This window comes from Martes martes (assembly GCF_963455335.1).
Source record: "Martes martes genome assembly, chromosome: 8".
In the NCBI taxonomy this organism is placed as follows: Eukaryota; Metazoa; Chordata; class Mammalia; order Carnivora; family Mustelidae; genus Martes; species Martes martes.
Window position 1 is genome coordinate 38,068,392 of NC_137895.1, and position 21,777 is coordinate 38,090,168.

General features: G+C 34.1%; 1 protein-coding gene across 1 annotated transcript in view; it reads right to left on the reverse strand.

Annotated features, from left to right (window-relative positions):
- Positions 1–21,777, reverse strand: part of PTPRQ (protein tyrosine phosphatase receptor type Q) — a gene marked incomplete at both ends in the record, with an annotated part of 196,344 nt that overhangs the window by 45,436 nt on the left and 129,131 nt on the right. The window contains 6 exons of the mRNA XM_080811864.1: positions 6,118–6,191; positions 8,031–8,253; positions 9,754–9,912; positions 12,921–12,987; positions 15,448–15,692; positions 18,675–18,861. Of these exons, the coding sequence (XP_080667990.1) occupies positions 6,118–6,191; positions 8,031–8,253; positions 9,754–9,912; positions 12,921–12,987; positions 15,448–15,692; positions 18,675–18,861 (955 nt within the window). The remainder of the gene's footprint in view (positions 1–6,117; positions 6,192–8,030; positions 8,254–9,753; positions 9,913–12,920; positions 12,988–15,447; positions 15,693–18,674; positions 18,862–21,777) is intronic.

Below are 21,777 nucleotides of genomic sequence, written 5' to 3' on the forward strand. Positions count from 1 at the left end.
AGTTACGAGACTGGAAAGCAGCACGTAGCTCATACAGTATTTTAGATACCCTCTTTTTTATATATTAACACGTGAATGGCTTGTTTTAAGAATTTTCACATGCTGACTCTAATTGGATGTGCATGGGAAAGGAAATACATGAAGAGGAATAAAGAATCCTCTTTATCAGGTAATACTGAATCATTGGACCTTAGAACCTAGTGGGGAAAAAAATGATTTCATAGACCACAAAAAATGTTTCAGATTAGATTACGGTTTCAAAGCACTAGCCAAGTGAAGTGAGGAAATGACATACAATGTATTAATAAACAGTATGTAATCCTTTTGGGCACATGTATTACAAATGTACTAGTAGGAAAGGACAAAGTGTACCATGACTGTTGAGCACAAATTCTGATTCACTGCTATGCATATACCCACAGAGCATTACTGTCCAAAATGAAGTCACTTCTCCAAATTCTTCCATATGAAATGGAATTCTTTCACTTGAAAGTATAAACATAATTCTCTCTGTAATAAGCAGAAGTCATTTCCTGACCAGACTTAAAGTCCTAAAAAATGTCACATTTAATTATGTTTTATTTGCATGATAAAATATACTGCTGTAATTAAGCAAACATAATTATAAAGCACTAATTTTTCATTAGTGTTTTTTGATTGAAATTATTATTATTTCAGTTCAGTTGATAGATCTGCTATAAGCCAGTTTTATAACTCTAAGCGGGAGCTGAATTAAATGAATTATAAAGCTCATTGGACATATCTGGCTCTCGATATAGATGTATGTCATGTGAAAAATCTTCTAATATCATTATTAATCTTAAAAGAAAACAAGTTGTTATAACAGAACTCAAGTATAAGGATCTCTTCTCTTTTGGACAGTACTATTCATCCCAGATATTCATGTACTGCACAAAGAATTTATTAAAAGTCACTCAATTTCATAATTGAAGAAATGTAAGTTAAAACACCCTAGGGGCACCTGGGTGGCTCAGTCAGTTAAGCGTCTACCTTTGGCTGTGGTTATGATCCTGTAGTCCTGGGATCGAGCCCTGCATTGGCCGCCTTGCTCAGCAGGGAGCCTGCTTCTACATCTGCCCTCTCCCTCTGCCCTTCCCCCACTCACACTCGTGTTCTCGCTTGCTCTCCCTCAGATAAATAAAGAAAATCTTTAAAAATAAATAAAATAAAATACCCTGGGCACATTTTCATGCATCAGTTTGGCAAAATATTAAAAGTCACAATAAACAGTGGTTTCCAGGGTGTAAAGAAACACTTACTCCTTGTTTAAAAAAAAAAAAAAGGAATTTTTGTATCTTTTTGTGCAAAAGTAAAGCATACTCATGTGTAAATGCTAATCTCTAAAAGCTAGGAGAAAAAGATGATAAAAAACCAGCTGGGCATAATTAAAAATGTTGCGAGGAGAAAATGGTACAGCAAGGACAGGAAGTCTGTGGGAGCAGAAACATCACCAGGAGCAGGGCAACTGCAACGGACTCAGGCACTTAGCAATTTCCAAGCAATGTGTCCAGTGGTTACTAGCACAGCACTGACCTGAGTCAGGCTGCCTGGCTCTAAAAGCTGGTGCTACCCTGTCCCAGCTCTGCAGCCTCAGGCAAGTTGCTTTAAAGACCCACCTTCAGATTTCTTACCAATAAATTGAGGATACCTATAAATAGGGGATTTTGTTAATAGGGTTGTGAAGAGTACGTGTAGTTACATATAAAAATATTCATAAAAGCCTTGGCACATCAATAATTATCTTTATTAATAAACATTTCATATTTATTCATCATTCATTCATCTGATTTGCCCTTCCAGTTAGCTGATGAGGTGGGTATTATTATTTTCATTTTGGAAATAAGATTTCAGAAATTAATTTGTTAAAGTAATGAACCCAAGGCTACATAAATTCAATATATGCCCATACTGCTTGAAATATCTCTGTCTGACCACAAAGTTTATGAGGTTCAGCACCACATTACCACTGCCAAGTTAACATCATAAAACTTTTCTCATTTGTCTGGTGTCTTGGAAGCAAGTGATCCTTTTGCTGCAAAAAAAAATACATAACGACTCCCTATTTCTGCTTCTAAGTGAGCATTTTGGAACTTCTCATTGTTAGCATAGTAATTAAATGAGAAGTGTTATGACAAAAGAAAACAATCACAGAGTGCCTTTGCCATGGGGTTTAAGGTTTCATCTCGCTCAGCTTTAATGAAGCCCGGAAAGGTGCAGAAAGCAGTGTCTGGTTTTCAAATCACAGGAATCCTCTATAATTAAACCTTGGAATCAAAACATTGCCTATGAGCAGTTTCCATAAACTGATGTGCCTAACGAGGATTTTAAAGAAGAGTTTAAGACAATCCTTATGAGTTTTGCTAGTAAAAATGCTAATGCTCATTCCGAGTGAAAACAAAATCAAATAAATAGTAGGTATTTCTTTAGGATTAAAATAATGGCATATGTCATTCCCCCTGTTTATTCCTACAGGCCATAAAGATTACCCTAAGTGCAAACTCCTCTTCCACACACTCATACTTATTCAGCAAAGCCCTGCCTGGTCCCTTCTCACTTGTGTTTTTGTTAGCCCTTTTCAATAAACTTAAACCTTTTAGTTGATCAGTCTATGGTGATTCTTTTACCCCTAATTTTAACTTCCAAATAATAGTATCCATAAGATGCCCAACCACTGTCAAAATGGTCTGTCTTGGAAACGTATACTCTATATTAACTTAAAAAGACAGCCTTGCAAAGACTTAAATCCTGAAGATTTTACTTTGCTTGGAGCTCACCGCCTGTGCTATGCTAAATACCAGTGAAGGAATGTCTATCCGCGGGTGGTTTGAAGACCTAGATGGGATCCTCACTTCTTTCACTGAAGTCTGAGATCACATACACACATAACTTCTCAGCAGGCTTGTTAGGAATGTTGGGATCCTCTAGCCTATTGCAAATGGTATCATTCATCCTAATACATGACATATTTGAGATAAACAAGGACTTGAACATCCATTGTAATAGTCTGATGACACCGGAGTATTGCATCAATGCATTGTTTGCTCCCTATTTGCTTGCTCCCATTCTCACAGCCATGAAACCATTCTTACCACTGACCAATGTAGAAATAGTCATGTTTATTTCCTTTTTGAGTCCTATTATGTCTTCATTGGCAATTCCTCCCCCCACCCCAAACTCTTGTAAGTCCATGGTCTTTTATTAATGTCAAATCATGGATCACAGCCATTTCTGGAGGGTACTCTTTGGTGCCTGATCCATCAAGCTGCATCTGATATCCACAGAACTGTAAGATCTAATAGTCAGGTGTAATGTGAGGACAGAAATTGATGGTAGTAAATCCATTAACCAGCCAGATGACTGGGCTACTTTTCCAGACACTGAGGAATTCTGCTCCAGTGGTCCACTCCATATTCCCAAACTACACATCTCATTTCACCACCACTCAGGTGGGACTCCTAACCATTTTCTCCACTCCTGCCTGTCATGGTTTCACTAACTTTAAATGACTATTTTGATAGCAGAATTCCATGTGATCAATCCATTGTAAGATTATAGGGCAGAAGCCTAATACAAAGCCATTGTTTATCAGAAGAAAATCCATAGAAGAAACTTTAAGGAGGAGCCTGAAAGGCTTCTCTTATGTCCCTGATCTACAAATAATGTACAAATTCTGAAAAATTAGATCATAGATGTACAGGACCATTCCTTGTAACTACCCAACCCAATGGCTTTCTCCTTTATATGTTGAATCTACATTTCACCAGTGCTTCCTTCCCTAATTTTGACCAGATCCTCTGCTCTGCTCTTTGTTCCACATCTTGCATCCCCTTTAGACTCCTGTTATTACCAGGGAACACAGACATTAGTACCTGGATGACTGGGGTGGGGATAGTCATGATTTCAAAGAAGGAACGAGAGAACTCATGGTATACTTCTGCTACCTTCTAGAATTATTTTATTCCACTGAACTGGTTACAAGAGAAAGGAAGAAAAAGAAGAACATCACCGAGGAGCACCTTGACACCACCTGCAGCCAAAGTACTAGTTGAGGTCCACCCTCGGCCAGAGAGAACCTATTCGACAGAATGTGAGAAATCACATTCCTGAACATCATGGTTTTGCATGCTTGTCTTTCCCCTTTTTTCATTCCTATTACTCTGGGTGTTGTAACTTCATCTCTCAGAGAACTGACTGAATGTATCTTCACATCGATAATCTGCATGAAACCAGCAATCTATGAGAGACATAACACACAAGAAAACTACACAGCGAGGCAACATCCTCAGCACTGTTCCTACAAAAGGTCATCTCCGTTAGATACATGAGATATCCACTTCGTGTCTCTTATCTTCCATCAGTAAACACACCAGGATCACCATTTTGTTGTGGTAATAGTTTCTGAATGCTGTGACCTAAAGGAAATGATGTTGGTGCCATCAAGACATTTAGTTCACTGTGGTGGTGTCAGGGTGTGATCAACTCACCTATCAAATGATGAAATACTCCACACCATTTCAAAACCACAAGTCTAGTCAGCCAGTTGTAAAATGATTGAATTACTGGGTAAAATTAATTAATAAACTATTGACTTCATAGAATAAGACAGTAGAGGCAAAGAAATTCATGTTATTCCTCTATAAACATCTATATACCCAACCATAAAGCCCCCTTATTTCTTCAAGATTGAAAATTTCCTTAACTAAGTAGAGGTTGCTGAAGCTGACTTTTTAGACAATTAAAACTTCCTCAACCAGAGGAGAATTTCTAACTGAGAATAATGGAAAAATCTACCTTCTTCCAGCCACAACTCTCACTGAAATCTGTTGCAACTCACATTATACTGTGGATCTGAATGGCACACAAAGGTACACATTCTAAGAGCTTGATACTGAGAAAATTGGAAGCTGCAATGTATTTAGAGAAATCCTAGGGAAATAATTTTTCCTTAAAAAAAAAGTATATTTCTATAATCTTTGATTATAACTTATCCAAAAAGAAATGATTAAGTATTTACAATTTTACTAACTATAAAATATTAATATCTTTACATATGCTATTTTATTTAAATCTTTCAAGGTGGACACTCTCATCACCATTTTCTAAATAGGAAACTGAGGTTTATAGAAATTATTTTCTCAAGTGGCAGAGTCAAGTTTTGAAACCAGGTCTAAATCCTGTATTTCTATTGTAATGCTTATGGAATCTGTGCTAGAATACTGGTTGAGCCACTTAATTACTTATCCTGGGCCTTGGTTTCCTCATCTATAAAGTGGAGCTAACAACACCTAAAAGCTTCTCTCTATCTCAACACTATTGACATTATGCACTAAATTCTTTGCTGAAAAGACTGTCCAGTGCAATACAGGATGTTCAGCAGCCTTTCTGGCCACTATTCACTAAATACCAGTAGGTTGGTCCCATAATTGTGACAACCAGACAACCAAAAATGGCCACAGACATTGCGACATATTCCCTGGGGAGTAAAATCACTCTGGTTGAGAACTACTGATATCAATTAAAAGACAGTTGTGAAGAGTCCATCAGTTACTACATACAAAGAGTCTAGAAGATGATGATGATGGTAAAGATGGGGGTGGGGAGGAAGTGGATGAAAACACTTGCATTGGACTAAATTGTACTTATGTTTTATTCAGCCTGATTGGGCAGATATCATAAAAACTCACGAAAGACTTGATTAGAAAGAAAATAAACTTTAAAACAGCTGGTAAGTTTCTAGTTTTTAAGATTATTTCAGGAAAACTTCCATACACCTTTTCCTTTCTTTAGTAAGTTAAAATGTTTTACATATAAGATTATATATTAAATATCCAAGTAAACATTTGCTTAGTATAATGCTAGTACACATCAGCATAGAACTAACATCATATTGAAATCGATGTCCAGATTTGAATAGACGGAACATCCATCACTTAAAAGAATATCACAAATAATATTTTTTGTCAGGCTACTTAACCTTGAAATGAATTTATACTGGAGAACATTCAGTCATGGATTAATATATTTACTAATGAATGTTACAACTGTGATTACCATGTTGAGATTATCAATGAAATTAAATTACAGAATATATCTTACCCAAAGTCTTAACAGGATCAGAATAATCAGAATCAGTAAATTGTCCCATAATATTCGTGGCTCTAAATTTAAATCTATGAAATAAAAAAAATTAAAAACCAACAATTTGCATGGTATATGACTTTTTTCTATGAGCAATTTAACAAATAGCAATGAAAAATGCACATTTTTATTCAAGAGAAAATGTCTTTATAAGATGCAAACTTGGATATCAGTTGCCATCAGAACAATATATTCTATCTTTATGTGAGATGCATAATTATCCTGCACATAAGAGAGTAATTAAAAGTTTGGTCAGACTCGCGAGGTCAGCAGTTTAAACAGATGAAGTAGATTACACCCCTCATAGATTTATTTGGATGAAATTTTTTCATGTCTGTTAAAATGTGTTACACAAACATACTTTACAAATATAAAGTATAATAACTGCTATACCTCAACTATCTTTGAAAATACCAGTGATTTGGAATGGTGATACAGAACTTATTTTGTTCACATGTTAACAAAGTAAGAAAAATTCTTCTTAATTCTGTGTGTGCACAGAACTATTTTCCCTTTCTATGCATTTATGACATAAGAAACAGAAAATGGTTACAGAATGGGTGATTCTAACATCTTCAGAGATAACTGAAATTTACCTTATTTAAAAATGATAGACATCTAAGCATTTTAAAGTACAAAACCAACTTACATTAATAAGTTTCAGTTTGTAATTTAATCTCTACCCTTCTCAAATTCTTATGATTTTATTGATTATATGAAGAGTCTGTGTTGGAAAAAGATGCAAAATAAAAAATATTTGAATAAATATTAAATTTTATTTCAAATAAAATATTTGAATAAATATAAATATTAAATTGAATAAATATTAAATTTGAATGAATATTAAATATTTGAATAAATATTAAATATTTGAATAAATATTAAATAAATAAAATTTGCATGTTAAACTTTGAATAAATATTAAATATTTGAATAAATATTAAATAAATAAATAAATAAATTTCATTACTGCCTATGTATGATGACTAAATTTCAGGCAATGACTTAGTAACCAAAGTAACTATACTTATTAGTTGATGATAGAGCAGTCTATTTTTTCAAATGCCTGACCTTTCTGTTTTTCTAATGTTAACTTGGCTTAGGATGTTTACGAAGAATTTAATAATGCTTTAACTATCAGGCAAACAAGAAATTAGCTGCGTTTTCAAATTTAGTAGTAAAGACTATATTTTGGAAATTAAATAATTTAAAATTAAAATTGACAAATTTTAAGAATTTAAAATTTAAAATGACAAAACACAATCAATTTAACAGGAGATAAGTGATTAATTTAGCAAAGCATTTAATAAAACCAGAATATCAGCAGTAGTATTTAATACATTAGATTATTATGATCTACAAAATGACAAATATTAAAGTGAATTATAAATATTTCAGTCACTAATTGAGCAGTTTCATAGTACAAAGAGGAGAAAATTACTGCTATGACTGATAAACTGAAGATGTCATCAACTAAAAGATTAGGATAGTGTTTCTAAAAACCCATACATTAGCATGTGTTGCAAAATACTGAGTGAAAAGCACAAAATATTATATGTTAGTCACATTATCCTTTACAGAAAGAATTCAGTTCTCCTATCCATGTTCTCCAATTACATGTTTTTCATATTGTTCTTATGTCACTTACCATATCAAATCATAATTACTTCTAAGCTTGCTTACTTTCCCTATAGAACTGTACATTTAGGGAAAGTAAGGACAATTTCTCGTTGATCTTCACCACATAGCAGGTCAGATACATTATGGATGCTAGTGCTTATTGGAAACACAAAAAGATGGGTAGATGGATGAATAAAAGACGTCGACTTGCTTGCTGCCACGATGCGTTTGTAAGTGTCAACTATACTTACAAGTATTGCTTTTTTGGTTTCAGAGGTCCATTGCAAACTCTGTCTTCATTGCCAGGAATCATGCATGCATTATCAGCACCAATGATGTAGATTTCTTCATTGCCACTGAACTTTGTCTTTCCTTCCATACATGGAGGATTAGGAAAGCCTTCATTTGTAAAATATGGCCTTGGTTTATTAAAATATGCATCATACCACTTTGTTACATTTCCATCATGCTGAGCTATTTTTAGGGAAAAAAAAGGATAAAATAACAAGTAATATATGAAGGTATTTTCACATTTCTGAAGAGCATTTCTATAATTGCATGAGGAAAATCTGGATGCAACATCTGTCACTCTGTGAACCACAAGGGATGAGTCAGTTGATCTACCTGGACAAGCAGGGAACCCTATCTTTCTCCATCACACATGATTGAGGCTTTAGTGTGGAGGATAACTTCTCAGAGACTGAAAGAACATCTCTCAGTCAAGGGTAACTCTCTTGTTCATACCTCCAAAGAAGCTATCAAGACTCCATCTTGTCAAAATCAAGCAATCTAGATATCCAGGATCTATAAAGAACTCCTCAAACTCAACACACACAAAACAGATAATCATATTAAAAAATGGGCAGAAGATATGAACAGACACTTCTCCAATGAAGACATACAAATGGCTACCAGACACATGAAAAAATGTTCATCATCACTAGCCATCAGGGAGATTCAAATCAAAACCACATTGAGATACCACCTTACACCAGTTAGAATGGCCAAAATTAGCAAGACAGGAAACAACGTGTGTTGGAGAGGATGTGGAGAAAGGGGAACCCTCTTATACTGTTGGTGGGAATGCAAACTGGTGCAGCCACTTTGGAGAACAGTGTGGAGATTCCTCAGGAAATTAAAAATAGATCTTCCCTATGACCCTGCAATTGCACTGCTGGGTATTTACCCCAAAGATACAGATGTAGTGAAAAGAAGGGCCATCTGCACCCCAATGTTTATAGCAGCAATGGCCACGGTCGCCAAACTGTGGAAAGAACCAAGATGCCCTTCAACGGATGAATGGATAAGGAAGATGTGGTCCATATACACTATGGAGTATTATGCCTCCATCAGAAAGGACGAATACCCAACTTTTGTAGCAACATGGACAGGACTGGAAGAGATTATGCTGAGTGAAATAAGCCAAACAGAGAAAGTCAAGTATCATATGGTTTCACTTATTGGTGGAGCATAACAAATAATATAGAGGACAAGGGTAGATGGAGAGGAGAAGGGAGTTGAGGGAAATTGGAAGAGGAGGTGAACCATGAGAGACTATGGACTCTGAAAAACAACCTGAGGGTTTTGAAGGGGCGGGGTGGGAGGGTGGGGGAACCAGGTGGTGGGTATTAGGGAGGGCACAGATTGCATGGAGCACTGGGTGTGGTGAAAAAACAATGAATACTGTTACGCTGAAAATAAATAAAAAATTTAATTAAAAAAAAATCAAGCAATCTAGTCAGTATATGGAATAAATGGATCACATATTTTAACTATGCCTTTTCTTATTTTGGTCAAGTATTTTAGGTGTACATTAATGATTAGTGTAATTAATGATAATATTAATACTATTAAGCTCAAAAGTTGTGTGATAACAGGTAATCAACCTTATATTACTAATTCTGAACTGAAATTTCTTTAGCATTCAACAATTCATACTCTAATTTAACAAGATAAGTTAATAGTTGATGATACCTCCTGCTTCTGTTACAAGCACTTGTACATTTTTGATTGGTCCATGATCATCATTGTAGTAACATATTGGCATTCTGATTGTAATTGTTGTTGAAGTCACAAGCAGTTTTCCTGTGGCATCATAAATAGGGGTTGGTTTGGTTTTTGGTCGTGCTGGAGCTTTAAACAAAGAAGAAATATCACTGCAATTGATTTTTTGTCTTGGAAGAGAAGAAAAAAATTTTAAATTCTCATTTCATGCAGGTGATTTATATATAAAATGATGACAAACAAATGACAAATGAAACAGAGTTTGTTTGAATATAACAGATGGTTAACAATTATTATCTCCTGAAGTTTTAATTATGTATTTCATAATTGCTTGAGATAATGGGGCTCAGGTGTGATTTTTAGCCATCTGAGTCCTCTTTACATATTAAAAAAATTCAAATTATTTATGTTCTCATTCATATAATTTTTATAAGTACATTAAATCATACAGTATTTTAGTGGGTTTTTTCTTCTTTTCCTTCCTTTAGCTGATTCATCAATTTCTATTCTGATCGTACCAGCATCCCTCCTGCAGTTTATTCATGCCAAACATATGGATGACATCCTCCCATATTTTTCTCCGTGTTCACATAACCATATAAAATAGATAAAGCCATTCATGATAGATTATTCTCACTTTTGATTTTTTTAATGGGACTATATCATGTATTATAATCACTCCACATATTGCTCTCTTCACTTAAATATGACTTATATAAGTCTTCCTATGTCACCAAGCATGGGGCTAACTCATTCTTTTTAATGATTATGTTGTATATCATGGTGTGACATCATATTTATTCAATCATTCAGCTAGTAATGGGAATTCACTTTTCCTTCTGGTTTTGAACATTTGCTGCAATAAATAGCCTTATATATTTAGTCTTATTTACTGATCCTTTTATTTCTATGGACTAGATTTCCAAGAACAGAATTTCTGAAACAAAATACATAAATATTTTTACTTTAATAGGTATTACCAGAATAATTTCTGAAAGTGCCATGATAATTCACATTTTACTGCCAATGCATACAAACGTCTCCAAAATCAATATCTGTAGGAGCTCTGCTTATTTCATTTCATCTCATAGCTATATGCGGATACCAGCTGTTTGAGCACAGCACGTTGCTTAATCAAACTTCAATTTCCATATTTATTAAGTTTTTTTTAAAGGCCTCTCAATAATGCCATAAAATTGGCAATACCATTTCCATTTTATAGATGAGGAAATGGCCTTATGTCACATAGCTGTAAAAGGGAAATACCAAGATTTGAATCAAATCTTTTTGGCTTGGTCCTTTAGCTCATTCCTCTGCAATGCAAGGGCTATAATAATATTAGAAGTGTAGGAAGTTTATTGGAGGAACTACCCATGAAGAGTCAAGGAACAGGGAACAGAAGTAGGCGGCGAGAGCCGTTAGACCCCAGATCACAGGTCTAACACCTGTGTGAGACAAGAAGGAAGGAAGGATTCAGCGGCAAGAGCCTCAGATTTCAGGGAGTTCTGAAAAACTCTCAGCCAGACCACTGGGGAGTCTCTAAGAAAAGGTTTCCAGTTAGAGGAATCTGGCATTTTGATAGGATTCTCCAACTGTATATTATGTGTCCAATGCAAGTATAATGACACTACTATTAATTCAAGGCCACTCCATGTCACCAAAAACAATCATGCATATTACTGGAGAAAAATGAGTCTCTAGCACCTCACCAGTACCACCAGTACTCACATATTTCTTCTAGACAACTGATCACAAGTCTATCTGTCCTATCTAAGGAGTGGAAAGTCAGAACAAATCATCTCTACCTCGGGATGATCAAAGCAATAAACATAGGAGGTTTTGCTAAAGAATTAATAAAATGCAGCCATCGTTACCTGCATACTTACCGGTCTGTCACTGAGTAACAAAAAGAAATTAAGATGGTATGACATAAGTCCTTCTTTATGAAGTCATTTTGTAAAACAGCTGATGTTTTTGAAGAGCTTATGCATTTGCACATTCCAAGTAGTTTGGAATTAAAAGCAAAAGCAAATCTTAATACTTTTAAATAATACTACAATTATATAAACTATCATTGATGAAAAGACAAAACTTACCAGCTTCATCTTACAGAGAATATTTCTTTTTTTTTTTTTAGGGAATATTTCTTAATAGTTCTTAATAGTACTAGTTTCTAGGCACTGTCCTAAGGGTTTTCAAAGATGATCTCTTTTAATCTTCACAACAATCTGTGAGGTAGGAACTAGCCTTATCTGCATTTTACAACTTATAGAGGTTAAGACACTTGCCCAAAGTCGAGCAGATATCAGGAGGCCAATCCAGGATTCAGTGTCCACAGTCTGATCTGGCTCATTTAATCAGTCTGCTCTGCTGTGCTTACAAAAAACTAAGAAAAGTTACTCTTTGCTTCAGAATGAGGAATATCCTACTAAAGGTCCGTATGTTTCATTTTTTTAATCTCTCTGCAGGTTTTACTATAGATTTTGAGAGAGATGGCACAATTGCATGTATGTTTTCAGTCAGGAAGAGGAAGAATCCTGAATGACTGACTAGCCTTAAGTTTTTCTTAACAATCTTTTTTGGTTTTCATGGATCATTTTGTGTGAGGGAGACAGTCTTCAATCTTAATTATATTTTCTATAAACAATACCTGTCAGAATAATGAATTGATCAATCTACTTTACAGTCAGAATCATAAAGCGGAATATATGGTAGTGCAGTAAACATTACCTGATTAACTAAAAAGAATTTTACTTTCAAGATAAAGATCAGTCAAGGAATTTAATTAAAACTAGTCAAAGTCTAGCCATGGGTAATTTAACAATAAATTTTCAATAAAACTATAAAACATAATAACAAACCATAAAATTTGTCTCAGAAAACTTTAAATTTAGAGGGAAAGAAATGTAAGATAAATAGCAGGTGGGCATTCTCTTTAAGACGGTAATTTGCATTATTATTTAGACATTTTAAATATAGCTTTAATACGCAGGGTTTATTACTAAATGTAGGCTTATTATTGCATATGTATCATTTCAAAGCTTGACTACACTCTGAACTCAAATAATAGAATTCAATTGTCATTACTCTTTGATTAAGACAACAGTATTTCACAGGAAGGCAGTTCATGTCTGTACCTTTAATGTCCATGGTTATTCTCATCTGAACCTTTGGCCCTGCGCCAGCACTATTGATTGCATAAACCTAAAAAAAAAAAAAAAAAAGAAACATCTTGTTACTATTTTTATCATGGTCATACATAACTTTAAAATGATTCTACTTTTAAAAACAAACATAGCCTATATATTATATTTTTCCTGAACTTACTCAAGTGAATATAATCTGTGGAGGAAGATTATTCATAATAAAGGAGTTTTTCAAACTATCTTACAGTATTAAGGCCTGAGAACAAAGGGTGAGTGACTTCAACAGCCCCATCATAGTGACCAGGAAGGACGTGGCTTCACTTTGAACCCGTAGGAGGAGCAGAGGCAGAAAAGCCCCTATGTCTACATGCCTTCATCTACTCTCACATCTGCTCCTTCCCTCTGTAGCTAGGTAACTCTGGCTTTCTTTAAATCCATATTCAAGACTCTCTTTTTTTCCCCTTCTCTGAAATGAAATCCTATTCCTTCAACCTCCTTGTTTTCCTGTATTAAATCATCCCTCTGAAAGTTGGCCTTTATGCCCTTTTTCACCCCTGCCCCGAAGTATCCGACGCTATAACCTGCATAATGGAGCATATACACATAAAACATTTCTGTTTGTATAGACAGGGTGATTCACACAAATGGGGATCCTTTCAATTCACTTAATGCTTAAGAAATTGTAGACAGAGAATCTTCTTTTATTTACTTAATTTGGCTCTATAAAAACAGAGACTATATTCTTGCCCAATTTCATTCACAAACACAATTCAGAATATAATATGTTTATTGGAACTAACTGACTTGTTTTCTATACTTCCACACTATATCTACTTTGGGGATGTTTTTACAAAACTAAAATTATAGTAATATATATGATGCAATGGGTACAGTAAACAGACAGAGCCAAAAAAATGGGGTTAAAATATCTAAAGAAAATATTTACTGGAGTTTGTAAATTTAACAAAAGAAGTATTGGGGTACCTGGATGTCTCAGTTGGTTAAGCATCTGCCTTCGTTTCAGGCTCAGGTCATGATTCCAGGGTCCTGGGATCAGAGCCCCACATGGGTTCCCTGCTCAGTGGGGAGTCTGCTTCTCCCTCTCCCTCTGCCGCTCCCACCTCATGCCCTCCATACACCCCCTCACTTGTGTTCACTTTCTTTCTCTCTCAATGAATAAATAAAATATTTTAAAAAATTTTTAAAATGGAAAGTGATATTATGGTGTGCTACATTATTTTTACTTCTTTGTGGTATAGCTTAACATTTAAGTGAGATAATAAATGAAGAGTTAGGTATGTTTTTCAAGTTACATTGTACAAAGAAGTCACTTGTAAACCTGTTGAATGAAGATATGCAGGTTTTGATTAAGTAGGTTGGGATGGATGTGAAAGTTATATATTGTTAATAAATTCCTTGGTGTTGAGGAGCTATAAATTGCATTTTTTGAGCAGTAAGTTAGATCACTTTTTTACTATTAAGTTTTTGTTAATTTTTTCTTTAAATTATCAATTAGTTCTACTTTGTTTCCTATTTTTTTTTTCTTATTCCAAAAGGCAAAACTCATGGAGCACTCACTGCTTCCTATAACTCTAATTCTTTAATCCTTACAAAAATCTTATAAAGAAATCATTATTCCTATTACTGTCTTTTCCTTTTTTTTTTGTTTCAAGTTTTTATTTAAATTCCAGTTGGTTAACATACAGTGCAATATTAGTTTCAAGAGCAGAATTTACTGTACTTTTTTTTAGATAAAGAAACTGAGGTACAGAATTGAGGCAAGTGCTCAGAAGCAAATCACAGAGTCAGGATTTGAACTGAGATAAGTTCATTCTTTTAACCACCCTCCCTCTACCTTACACAATAGAAGTCCATATAATGGGGTATGCAACCAGAATCCTAGCAGGACAGATACATATATAAAAAAAGATATAAAGTGAGTGAAGGAAGAAATGAAGATATGCAGATATATAGATGCAATATAGAGAAAAACATATATATACGAATATAAATTATTAATAAGTGTTCTGGTTACATGATAATCATAAAAAAGGTAGGAAAATTAATTACTAAGCTACTTGAATTTTTAGGGTGAACTCTATGTTGCTTAGAAGATGATATTCTGACCATATAATTCTATTTGAAAATTTTAAGACATACTACAAAAACACATTTTTGAAATAAATTGTGTGTACGTCTGTATGTCTGTAAACACACATGGATAATTTAAAATGCTTAGCTTTAGTAATTATTATGTGAAAGGTATGTGAATTTCAAACATGTAAATCGTTGTTTCTGCCCTTTGCCTTTGAAATTTGCTTTTCCATTTTCCATTTATAATCACGCATAAATGGCTTCCCTTTAGGTAGAATTTCTCTTTACATATCACTGCTCTCTTGCTTTTAACATGCATTTTTTCCCCCTTTATTTTATTTCTGGATTTCTACTATTGTTGGATGCTGAGTTTGTAAACTGACTTTTTAAAACAGGTGAGTCATTAAAAGTTACGGATGCTTACACTGATATTATACGTATGTCCACCTTTTAGTCCTTCCAACATCGCAATGATGGATGTGTCAGTTTGCTGGATAATACTGAGGTTGTGAATCTGGACAGCAGTAGGATCATCTTCTCGGTAAACTAAAGCTTGGTATACTTGGATATTTCCATTGGGTTGAGAAGGAGGAAGAAATGTTAACTGGAATTTTGTAACTTCGTCTGGTATCTTCTGAAATGTCATGTTGTTAGGTGGATCCTTGGGGACTAAAATGAAATATTAAGCAATTAGTTTTTAAAACTTTTTGTTTCTCTTTTTAATCTCCATTTAAAATGTATTTGTGTCAAATGTCTGCTTCTAAAATGTGTTACACAAATTATTTAAACCATGTATGTTATGGAAACAAGCAAAATGGCTGATACGTGTGGGCCACAGAAATCATAATGGTGATTCAGTTAGTTTGGTTATTTATTTATTTTGACTTTTACATGTATTTGTTTTTATATAGAATACATTCCCATGACTTTTGTACTGCTTGTTTAAAGATAATATAGACTCACCAGAATTTGTGAAACTGGTACATTCAGACCCCTAGAACATTCCCCCAACTTTTACCAGTTGTGACAACTTACATAACTAGTTTTATATCAAATATCAAACCTGGATGTTGACATTAGTGCAATACTGTTAATTAGATTACAGGCCTTAATCAGATTTCACCATTTTCTCATGCTTTCATAAATGTGTGTGTAGTTCTTTGCAATTTTATTCCATGTAAAGATTCCTGCAATCATTATCAGAAATAAGGTGTAAAACTTTTCCATTTCCATAGAGAAACCTCCCCAGCTGTCCCCTTGTATTTGCACCCTATGCATTCCCAAAACACGAACCATTGTTCTTCATAGTTCTGTCACTTTAAGGAAAACAACAGCACATAATGCTTAAATTCCATTAAGGTTGTTTTATGTATCAGTGATTCATTCTTTTTTTTTTTTTTTTATTACGGAGCAGTGTTCCATTTTGTGAATACACCAAAGTTTGTTTAATCATAGAAAAATGGGTTGTTTCTAGTTTTTTTGTTACTTCTAATAAACCTGCTATTAATGCTCATTTACAGCTGTTTGTGTGAACGTAAATTTTTAATTCTCTGTGATAATTGCCCAAGAATATGATTGCTAGGTAATGTGCTCTAAGTGCATGTTTAGTTTTATAAAAGGCTGCCAAACTGTTTTTCAGTGTGGCTGTATCCTTTTGCATTCCCACTAACAATGTACAAGAGATCCAGTCTCTTTGTATCTTTGCCAGCATTTGGCATCATCACTATTTTATAATTATTATTTTATCTGTTCTAGTAGATGCATAGTGATATCTCATTGTGGTTCTAATTTGCATTTCCTTAATAGCTAATGATGCTGAAACTCTATCTTATCATGAGTTTATTTGCCCACTGTATCTCCTTGTGATGAAATGTCTAGTCATGTCTTTTCCCAATTTCTAATTGGATTTTTTTTTGAGTTTTGAGAGTTCTTTATATATTCTAGATATTTCATCTTATTTTTGATTAATAAAAATTAGCCTAATATACAACGGCTAAGTACCAGTGAATTATCATGAAAGAAAGTGATATATGTGAGGATAAAATTAATTTATGAATATAAGAACTAGTTCTTGCTGTACTACATATTAGTGTTCTCTATATAAATGACTGATTGCATGAATATATCTATTTTGATCAAATTGAAATGGATATATCTCCCATACTAAGGGGATTTCCATGAATAAGGCTGCTAATATTTGGCTAGCAAAGGTTCGGATGCTCAAGCTCTAGTATCTTTATTTATTATTTATTATCTTATAAAATATCTTTATAGGTAAAACTCTGCAACAAGCAAAAAAAAAAAAGCAAATAATAACGGTGGGAAAAAAAGAGGAACAGATAAATATGGTATAGTGCCAAATATCAATATTAAGTAGAAAAATGCATAGCTAAAGTGAAAGTTAAATTGGCTCAAGATGTATTGTCACATTTGCTGGTATACATTTCTATGATATTAAAAATATGTTTTCTTTTAATAAGAACTCTTTCTAAAAAATCAGATTAGGTTTAAGGTTGGATAAGTGAAATAACTCTCTGAATGCTGGAAAGAATTTCCTATTTTCCAAATATCTTTGGTTTTACCTCTAAAATTCTACTCTTAGAGGTTTAGTAATAATTTATTTAACCATGATATCTTTGTGAGGGGTAGCATTTGACAATCAGTGCTTTATGGTATGAGTGTGAATAAATTCAGCAGCATCTTTCCTCCCAGGTGAGATGTGGGAGAAGTACAAAGTATAAGAAAATAAGTATCTGGGATATATGTGGCAGCAAAATGGAAACAAATGAAATTTTAGGGTGCTGAGGGTAAGATGTTACCTTCTCATGCAGAACCATAACTTTATAGACAATAGAGCATATAACATAATGAAAAGACTAGCTAAAAAACATGTTTTACCTCCTATACTTACCTTACAGAGAGCAACAAATAAACTATAGCAACACTTCCCTTCATGTGCTCTTTCCAAAGATAAATTGGTGGCAAAGAACATCAGGAGTCTGAAGGAGGACAGGACAAGCAAGCTCTGGGAAGCTGACTTTCCACACTTAATTCCTATTGGTTACAAACTTACTATTCGTTCAGACCCTGTTTGTAGGAACTTGAGGACATCTGTATGGATTCTGACATTTATTAAATAGGTTATGTAATAAAAACATGTCATTTGATTAGGTGAGAAAAACAGAGAAGGTAAGCAGGACCAGGATTCTAATTTTGAATTGCAGATTATATAATGATAGACTATTATTACTTTAATGTGCATTTAAATCATAGAAATAATTAAAATGGAATTTTACATGAAAAATTATTGGCTACAGACCATTTGAAAAATCATCTCTTAGGCAAGGTAACTCAATTTCTGAAATCTTCAGTGTTTAAATAAATACAAAAAATACAATTAGGACATTATTATGAACTAATTTGTTTCTGTATTTCCAAGAACCAATTATTCTACATAATTCCACTTTGCCTAAAAAATGTAAATAGAAAACTTCACTTTTGTCAGTTATGGTGAATCACTGAATTTCATATTTTATACACTTAAAAATGCCTTGTGAAACATACCCTTTTTAAGGGGTGGTCTGAGAAATTCTAAAAAACAGGCACTTAAATCTCAGTCAGCTTTTAGCAGTGATGGGAAATATGCCTTACCTGATTCTAAAGTAGTAACAATCACTTCAGCGCTTGACTTTCCTTCTGCATATGCAGCACTTATGTTTCCAGTGAATGCTGTGATCACCACAGAATACCTTGTGAATATTTTCAAGTCTTTAATTTCTATTGTCTTATTTTCCTCATTTGACTTGATGAAGGAAATATTAAATTCATCACTATCTACCTATAGGAAAAAATAGTAATTAAAGGGAGTTAGTTGCACTTGAGATCCAAATCACCAAAACATAATATTACAAAGCTACGTGTGGTACATTTATCTAGCCAAGATTTAAATTAGTTCTTTTCTTGCAGTCAGATTGTCCTGGGAAATCTAAAGTGCCACTTTAACAGTCTACTTATAAACAATTATTTCAACAACTGAAAGTGAAAGGAAAAAAAAATAAACTAACCCACCACAGTCAATCAACCCATCTAATGAACAAGCAAGTATTATCTTTGTGTCAATGAAACTCTACTTTCAACTGCACTTTTTAAAATTAACATATAAAGTATTATTTGTTTCAGGGGTACAAGTCTGTGAATCATCAGTGTTAACAAAATTCATAGCACTTACCATAGTACATATCCTCCCCAATGTCCATCACCTAGCCACCCAATCCCTCCCACCTCCTCCCCTCCAGCAACCCTCAGTTTGTTTCCTTAGATTAAGAGTCTCAACTGCAATGTTTTATAGGAGAAAGAATACACGTTTTGGTAATTAAGCATTAAGGGTTCAAATCCCAACTTGGTCATGTAATAGTTCCTGTAGCATTTGACAAATCACTTATGTTCTCTGTGTTTTACTTTCTGTGTATGTAAAATTGCAGTAATAATATCTATTTAGTTTGGTGAGATTTAGAAAAAGATATCTGAAGTACTTGGCACAGAGAGTTTGATTTTTTTTTTTTTTGACTATGACTTACCAAAAGGAAGCGCATTTTGTTACATAACTCAGGATGTGTGTGTGTGTTTATACTCTTATATGTATATATATACACACTTCTTTACAATTTGAAAACAATTTCCAGAAATGCAACTTCTTTCTGAAATGCACTTTATATTTTCTTCTCTTTGAAATTTTACTCCAGTTCATTAAAAACATTTTGGTCATGAGTGCAGTTTGAAAAACTCCCATCTAGCACTAAGCATGGCCCTGGATGAGGAGACAATCGTGGATGCTATAAGTATTAGATGTGCAAAAATGAGTATCCTTAGGTGTATTAAATATAGTCATATAGTGTGTTCAAACATCGTCTGCCTTTGCCTTTGATGGAGAGTCTGGCCTATTCATTGCAGGGATTAAACATAGCTAAGGTTTCTAGCAATACAAAGAAGGGATATTTTCCTAAGATGAACAACAGAAAATTTGAAATCCTACAATGCATGCTACTCTCAGGTATCCAAATTGAAACACTTAAAACCAGATTGTGTACACCGTTCACACTACTAAGTTCTTCTCAACTTGACCCTCCCTTGTAACTTTGAAAGATTTTTTGTTCAAAATATTCTTCAAATGCCCTTTTCTAAGAGCTTTTTTAACTTAAAGAAGATGTTGCTATGAGAAACACAGCAAAAGGCTGACCAATAACGTAAGCATTGCAAAGTCAAAGATTGTTCCCACCTTAGAAAGCAGTTGCCTCCTTTCTGTAAAGTGGCAGAAAACCAAATCAGCATAGGAATACTATTGATCAAGTGCATGTACTCACTGGTAGGAAATGAGTGTGATTCAGTTAGCTCTCAGCTTTTAAACATCACTTAAAAATCTAGCTTTTTAAATTTTCCTTAAGAGTAGGCTTATATTGGGACACCTAGGTGGCTCAGTCAGTTGAGCGACTGTCTTTGGCTCAGGTCATGGTCCTGGAGTCCTGGAATTGAGTCCCGCATCAGGCTCCCAGCTCCATGGGAAGTCTGCTTCTCCCTCTGACCTCCCCTCTCATGCTCTCTCTCACTCTGTCTCTCTCTCTCAAATAAATAAATAAAATCTTAAAAAAAAAAAAAAGGATTAGGTTTATATTCATGCTGGGTAAGAATTACCTAGAGATGAGTGATATTTGACTTCTATAATGGGGCATGAGTCTTCAATTCACCATGGCTCCGCCCGACTGGCTGAAGTTTATGTTACTTGACTGACCACCATACCTATATGTATTCTGATTTTATAGAGTCTGTGAATTCCTCAACATTCCATAGTTATTTAGTAGCTCAAATAGGATTTTCTCCCAAGTCTTTCAAGAATTCAGAACTCTCTACACTACTCCACTGGGCCTGATCTTATAAAGTAAAATTATATTATTTCAATGGCTTCCATTAAAATAGGATATACCAAATATTGAGTAGTAAAAATGTGACATAATATGCCAGTGTTCTACTATATCTTAAAAGCATATATAATAAAATCCAAAAAGAATATCGGGTCTTCAAATACAGAATGTACCAAAATTCATTTATCATTCTTCACTAAACCTACTCTGTCATTGTTATTGTTAATCATTATTTGTTCACTTACCCAGGACTGAAACCTCAGACCTTTTTGATTCATTGTTTCCCTTTTACCAATTCCAAGCTTGTTTGCTCATATTTTATTTGATCATCTATTATTATTATGAAATGTGCCCCATTATTTTTGCAGTATGGTAGTTCTATAGGCAATGTCAGCAGTTAGACTTTGATTTTATTTTCTCTCCTTTTCCTACCCCATTTGCCCCCTTCCCCACCTGGCACACCTCAATTCATTCCTCAAGTCCCATAACCAATATAACCTGCTCTGTGAAGTCTCCTATGTATCGTACACCACTCATAACAGGAACTTTAATTACTTTGCTAGTTTATGGTCCAAAAAAACCACATAGCTCACATTCTATGATTAGCTGTTTGTATTCTGGTGTCTCCCATTAGAGTGTGAGCTACTTAAGTTCTGCATCCTTATTTTGGTGAACAGAAATGATAAATAGTTGTTATTTTGAAAAAAACAACAACAACAACAACACAAAAAACAAAGGGAACAACAAACAAAGGACCACAAAAATGCATGAATTTCTGATAGTATCATCCAGGGTGATACCTGTGCCATATATCTTTAAGATTGTTAAGTTTTGCTTGA